This window comes from Hibiscus syriacus, unplaced genomic scaffold, assembly GCF_006381635.1.
Source record: "Hibiscus syriacus cultivar Baekdansim isolate YM2019G1 unplaced genomic scaffold, ASM638163v2 tig00110597_pilon, whole genome shotgun sequence".
Lineage (NCBI taxonomy): Eukaryota > Viridiplantae > Streptophyta > Magnoliopsida > Malvales > Malvaceae > Hibiscus > Hibiscus syriacus.
Window position 1 is genome coordinate 3,662,315 of NW_024062795.1, and position 7,043 is coordinate 3,669,357.

The 7,043-nt window shown below is 37.9% G+C and overlaps 1 protein-coding gene across 1 annotated transcript; it reads right to left on the minus strand.

Annotated features, from left to right (window-relative positions):
* Nucleotides 1-3,089: 3,089 nt before the first annotated feature.
* LOC120134554 (arginine decarboxylase-like) lies at nucleotides 3,090-5,770 on the minus strand. Its single transcript, XM_039150988.1, has one exon. The coding sequence runs from the start codon at nucleotides 5,404-5,406 to the stop codon at nucleotides 3,232-3,234; it is 2,175 nt and encodes a 724-aa protein (XP_039006919.1). The 5' UTR covers nucleotides 5,407-5,770; the 3' UTR covers nucleotides 3,090-3,231.
* Nucleotides 5,771-7,043: the final 1,273 nt, after the last annotated feature.

Consider the following 7,043-nt stretch of genomic DNA (forward strand, 5'->3'; position numbering starts at 1 on the left):
GCGTGCAGTATCTTTCATTTCACATGTCTCTTATCCAAAGTTCTTCTATGTATGCATTCACATCTCTAAAATATCCACGTCTAAACCTTATACTGCATAGTAGAAAAGTAACAAGAAAAACCTTTTGTTTTTTCTTGTATTATTACCTTATAGCGGATAGTTGTGTTCTTTCTTCCGTGCATTTTTACAATTATTTCTTCCTTTCATTAGGTTTTATCTTGATCTACTGACATACTTTATCTATATTGCTCGAGAAATGTGTGTTGAAGGAAAATGGGCAGTCATCTTGTTCTTTAATGTGCTTACAACCTCCCAATATACGTGATGCTGTGTTGCTTTATTTTGTTGCTTACTTAGTTGATCTAAATCTTTTGGGTGTTGTCAACTACTGTTACGAAATTTCCCGATTAGCTTTATTTTTTTTTATCCGTTCCAAATCTCATTCTTGATGCAGTGAGATTGTGTATGATTATGGTCGAGAAGACCGAGTAAAACATGCACCTTTACTTTCCCAAGAAATAAAGGTTAGTCATATGCTTTTGTTAATTAGACTTGCATCATCCATTATATAATTTCCGTTACTTGTTTGTCTGAAACAACCGGCTGCTGGTTAGCAGCAGTTTTCTTAAAAGGTTTAGTTGCTAAAATCTCTAGGATTCATATAGAAAATACCGTTTTACGTCAAAGAGAGTTGCTTCTCCACCTGTATAAAAGTAACGAAGGATCGAAGGGAACTACTAGTTTGCATTGGTTAAAAGTGAAATGAGCTGAGGCTCGAATAACATTCATGTTTATGCGCCTTTGTACTTATTGCAATGTGTCTGGGTTTTTCTTTTTATAAGATCATTGCTCAAGGTTGATAGATGCCGGATGATCATAAAATTATTCTTGTGAAAACTCTTTTCGTCTAAATTTATGTGCATCTTTTTCGTTCGTTTATTTTTAAAACTATTTATGTTCGGTTTGTGTTCATTTAAGTTTTTAATAACATGTTTGTGTTTGTTTATTTAATTTTGAAGGTGTTTGTATTTAATTCGTTTAGCATTTACGAATATATTTATTAACATGTTCAATTAGCATTTGTAAATATATTTGTTAATGTTCGTTTAGCGTTCGTTATGCATTTCACGTTCTTGAACATGTTGTGTTGTAAATGTATCTACTTTAAGCCCAGCTTAAACTTGTTGTAGATCCGCTATAAACGATTAAGATCAAGAGGGGCATAACTAGCATGTTCTACTTCTTTAACCAATAATAAGTGTTGCATAGTAGTTGGCGTTTTCTCTGTTCTCATGCAAAAAATCAAGGCAAGAACGAATAGGAAACCATTGGCCGCACTTTAACAAGCTTTTGAAATATCAAGAAATCATTCCTAAAACTCAAACCCCACCAATATAATATGAAGTAATTAATGAAAATAACCCAGAAACGTTGTACAAAAAATTAGCAATGTTATTACAGGTAACACAGAGGAGAAAATTACTCTTGTTTAGATAAGCTTGAGGCCAAGGGGTGGACCTGAGAACTTCGACCTTGTCTTTGATTCGTTCAATCTTCTTCTCCTTGTTGGGTCTGGCGTTCCCATACGTTCCTTTGAATCTCTTCCCTCTCTGTCTTTTTCTCACCCCAATCGGCGATGCCTGTGCTAGGCTAGGACACTGCTTCATCGTCACTCTCCTTGCTACAACTGCATAGTCGCCATTTCCCCTACTCCAAATCTCTCACCAGCCGGGACGGCGGATGACGATACAAGCCTAGATATTATTCCTTAAGTGGGCATCCTTTTTTCTTTTAATCTGATTAGCTTTGGGCTCGTTTATGGACAAAATGCAAGTCTCAGTATTAGTTGATTACAAATTAATATTTATTTTTAATTTTTAATAATATATACATATTTTATAAACGATTGTTTAAACCTAGAACCTCAAGAAAAAATAATATCTCCTTTAACCACCAAGTTCATTAAATTTTAAATGAATATATTATTATCATTTTCAACAAATTCATAACATATATGTGTATTAATTATCATATATCCATCATTATATGTTATTTAAATTTATTATACGTTTGATATTTTTATTTAGACTGCAAATATTTAACAAATTTAATATTTGATCTGATTTAATCAAAATTTAGATAATAATATTCAAATTTAACCTGGTTTAGATTTGACAGAAGTAATTCGTATTTGAAAATTATTCTTTTGATTCTTAAACTGTAAAGCTTTTAGTTAATTGAAAGTTAAAATTTTCCTTTGACCTCATAAATGTGTTGCTTTGGTCTCAAAATTATAAAGTTTAGAAATTGCAAAATTACTCTATGCCTCCCCCTAAATTATCCCCCTTGAGAAACTAACGAGGGAGATGGCATTGATCTTGTTGTTGCATGATGCTTCGGCCACGCTGCCACTTTTCCATTCACTCCATTAATGTCAGTAGCTATAAATGGTACTGCACGAAACCCTATCTTCGATTGTCAGATATCAGAAAATGACATGAGCCAGCGGCCATCGTGGCTTCATCTTCTTCCCAAGATGACATGAGTCACGATTTCCCACTACTCATCACAAATGAAGTTAGATATTTGAGATCTTCTTTCGAAAACCATTTTCATATCTTCCGAGTTGTCGAGATTAATTTTAACCTTCCGAGTTGGAGGACATTTGGAGGTACAACACAATCTGCAGCACTTTCTTCAACTGAATTTCCAATATCAGGCTTAGCAGCTACAGAAAAGACAGATGGAAGAAGCACGGTAATATCCATAACTCTTTGCTTGGGCTTAGCAGAGCTACAGAAAAAACAAGAGAACCATACCCCACTTATTTAAGAACCTTGGGTAACTTACCATTTCAACTAGGGGCTTGAATCTGACCCCCATTGATTTCTGCATCAAGACATTAAAATCCCAGCTCAACCCCCACTATTACCAGATCACAATTGTATCCACTGAAAGCATCCAAGTGGAGAACCACACACAAAAGCAAGCTGAAGAATTTTCATGCTAAAATGAAGATCAGAGGAGCAATAGAAATAAAAGTAATAAACTCGGCTTAAAAGAAACATGGATCGGGTATAAAACCCGAATTTACAGAAAAGGCTGGATTCGATTCCCATCCCTTCTACCCAACAAAATGCGAAACACCCTGTATGCTATCAACTTCTGCTAAAATGGAACATTATTAATGGAAATTAAATAAGGCAACAAAGCAAATTGTAGAATGTTGCTTCAGGCGTAACAATACGACCAGTGCTCGTCCTCACTAGGTCCGGACTCTACAGCAGCATTGTAATCTTCCTCGTTGGAATAGTAAAAACCGTTGTTATTCATGGCAGTCAAAGAACAAGGAGATGCTGCTACGAGATAAGGCATGTTGTGGAAGGAACGAGCAATGGTGGTAACTAAAGCAGCGTAGGTGCCTTCATCACCATGGTCCTGTCCAAAAAATTCTTCCGCACGGTGCTTGAGGGTCTCAAACATGAGCTCAGGCTCATGCTGCATCACTCGGAGGACATCCCCACATGATGGACCAGGAACAGCTCGCGTAACCACAAAGCTGTGTGGACCATCACTCTGCGACACACTAACGACACTTGGGCCGCTAAAGAGGTTGTGCACTCCACCGAGCGACTCCTGGTAAGCCCCACCCAAAAACATACCCAAATAGTACCGCCCATTAGCACCACCACCACCACCATAGCCATTACCCTCCAACTCATGTAAAGGCAAGCTCGTTTCACCTCCAATGAACTTATCGATCTTCCCATCACTGTCACAAGTTAAATCAGACAACACCCCTCTCACATCAGGCCTTTCATCCAATCGATGAATCGGGACTATAGGAAAAACCTGACTTATGCTCCAAAAATCAGGGATCGAAGTGAAAATCGAGAGATTCACATGGTATGTCCTAGTAGGATCTGATGCATCAACCATATTCGAAACCAAGTCACATAATCCATCAACAGCAGCAAGCTGTTCAATCCCCAAAGTCCCTTCTTTAAACCGATCCACACATCTTTGTTTCAACTGATCGATATAAACCAAACAAGTCTGATTCTCATGTCTCACGGCTGCCTGGATCAAGTTCCAGCAATCGGCACGAGCATCTTCAGAGAGACCCTCCAATATAAATGGAAGGTCAACCGGGTTCATTGCAGTAGGAACACTAGCAGAAATAGCCTCAAATATCAAAATAGAATGATGGGAAACAATGGCTCTTCCACTTTCACTACAAATAATTGGATGCTTGATAGATTTACGGTCACAGACGAACTTAATTGCATTAACAACAGATGAAGCATATTCCTGAAGGCCATAAGAAACAGAGAGATCCGAATTACCAGATTTCGACCCGTCATAATCGATTCCGAGGCCGCCTCCGATGTCAATAACCTTCATGTCAGCGCCAAGACGAACTAATTCAGAATAGATTTGTGCAGCTTCGCCGACACCAGCTTGGAGCAAAGTTGTTGAAGGGATTTGGGATCCAATATGGAAGTGTAACAACTGCAGACAATCAAGCATCCCCGAATCTTGAAGCTTTCTAACAACCCTTAAAATCTGGGTGGTTGTTAACCCGAACTTGCCTTTCTCACCCGAAGTTGACCCGAAATGACCCGAGTGTTTGGTTCTCAGCTTGGCTCGGACTCCAATCACAGGTCGAACAGAAAGTTTCTTGCTTATTTCAATAACCAAATTCACCTCTTCTTCTTCTTCGAGAACAATTACAGTGTTCAACGCGAGCTTCCTTGCTAACAAAGCAAGGAAAATGTACTCCGCATCCTTGAAACCATTGCAGATCAACAAGGCCTCTGGGTTTCCCTTGCAGAGGCAGCTCATGGCAAGGAGGAGTTCGGGCTTTGAACCGGCCTCAAGTCCGAACCGGAAGGGCGACCCGAATTTAACTATGTCTTCAACAACGAACCTGTCTTGGTTACATTTAACGGGATATACGCCTTGGTAATGAGACTCGTAGCCTTGGGCTTGGATTGCAGATTCAAAAGCCGAGTGAAGAGACTCGAGCCGGTTCTTCAACACATCTGGTACGCGAACAATTAGGGGAAACTGTAAACCGAGTCCGCCCACCGATTTCGGATCCGAAACTTTCTTGACGATTTTCAACAAATCGATTTCTTGGTGTGCAAGAGTGTCCGTTCCGTACGGACTAACGGTGATATTGCCGGAGTCATTGACGGAAAAATAAGGGGCTCCCCAGCCTTCGATACGGTAAAGAGCGGAGGAGTGAGCAGGGGACCAATGGGTTGAGTTGGAATTAACGGCGGCGGCGGTGGAAGAAGCAAAGGGAGCCACCGCCGGAAGGGAGCCGTCCCCGGCAACGAAAGCCGCGTAACCAGGAGGCGCTACGGCAGCAGCATCTACACAGCAAGCCAGGGCCGGCATCCTATGAATGAATCTGTAAAACTAGCTAAAAAAGTTATGAAAAAGACAAAATTAAAAGGTTAACAAAAAATGATGATATTTGTGATTAGCTTTCAAAAGGTGGGAGCTTTAAAGCCCGCCGAGGCCGAGGCCCCGGCTACTCCCTCAAAAGAAGCAGACGACGACTCTATTACAACCGGAACAACACTTTCTCTTTACCCTAAACTTCAAAATCCCCACGCCGACCCTTTCAGCAGAATATTTTTAACAGATTGAAAATTAAAAATTTCTCCTTTTTTATGTAAACGCACAAAATTTATTCTGCGGAAAAGGAATTCACCATGCAGATCACAAAACACAAAAAAATCAAGATTTTTTTTAACGAAAGAAAATTAACTGAGTAAGAAAACAAGATTTTCCCGGAAAACAAGGGAAAATCTGAGAGAAATGAGGGAGGGCATTAATGTGTTATATTCAAAAGAGACGTTAGCAGTGGTTGATTGGGCGAGAATTGCTTGAACGCAGATGGGTCCTTTATATAGGCTGTTTTACGGGCCGAAGTTGGCTACGGGTTCGGGCTTTTAGGTACCCGAAACAATTTCTCGTTTTTTCTTTCCAATTTTAATTTTTTTTCTCACTAAATAAATGGAAAAAAGCGTTTTTTTAATTTTATTTCCTGGGCCGTTGATGCTGAGATCCCGTTAGCAACGGTTAATCAGCGTCGGGTCGCCGCGTGAACCGATAACTATGGGGTCCATTTCATAAATCTCACGGAACGTAAAGGACGAAGTTTTATAAAAATGTCGTGCGATATCTTGGAATAAAAGCTTAATTTTACTGATATAGAATTTTGAGATTTGATTTCTTTAATTCAATTTAGTACCATTCCTTTTTTTTCTAGTATTATTATGATCGCACCTAATAATAGGTCTAAATTTATAAATTGTAACGTCACAAAATGAGATTTTTTTTATTTGATTAGTTAATATTTTCATATAATCCTAATTGAATAATCTATACTTTATCAATTTAACGACAGTAACTGAAGTATAAGGATCAATTTATGAGAAGGTGGAGTAGAGAGATTAATTAAATATTAAATTTCAACATGATTAATGGACTAAAACAATAATTAGACCTTAAACGGCTGTGATTTGGTCGGTAGAAATGCAACTTTTAATTTGAAATCCATATAATCACGTGGATTTCACGTGGAGTGCATTAATTGATGGTATGGTTCCTACTTTCTACACAAGTTCTCGAATGTGATGTAAACATTGACTCCTCTCTTCTTTGTATTTCCTGTCACAATCTATTTTAAATTAGAACTTGAGATGCTAATGTTGCAGGAGAAGCTGAAAGAATTATTAATGTAAATTTATGCTTTTAAATTTTTTAAATTAAATATTTAATGTTTTTTTATTATTATTTTAAATTTAAATATTTTATTATTATTATTTGATTTCATCTCTTTGTATATTTGAATAATCTTTTAATAAAATAATGTAAAATAGGAATATTTTGCCAACCTAATAATAATTCATCAAAATGAAGAAGCAAATACGTATTTTGATAACACATTGGGGCGTTGAGGAAACATGAGATGAAGAGAAGGATATGGAAAAAGAAAAAGTCGGGAGAAAATGGGGGAAGCAAAA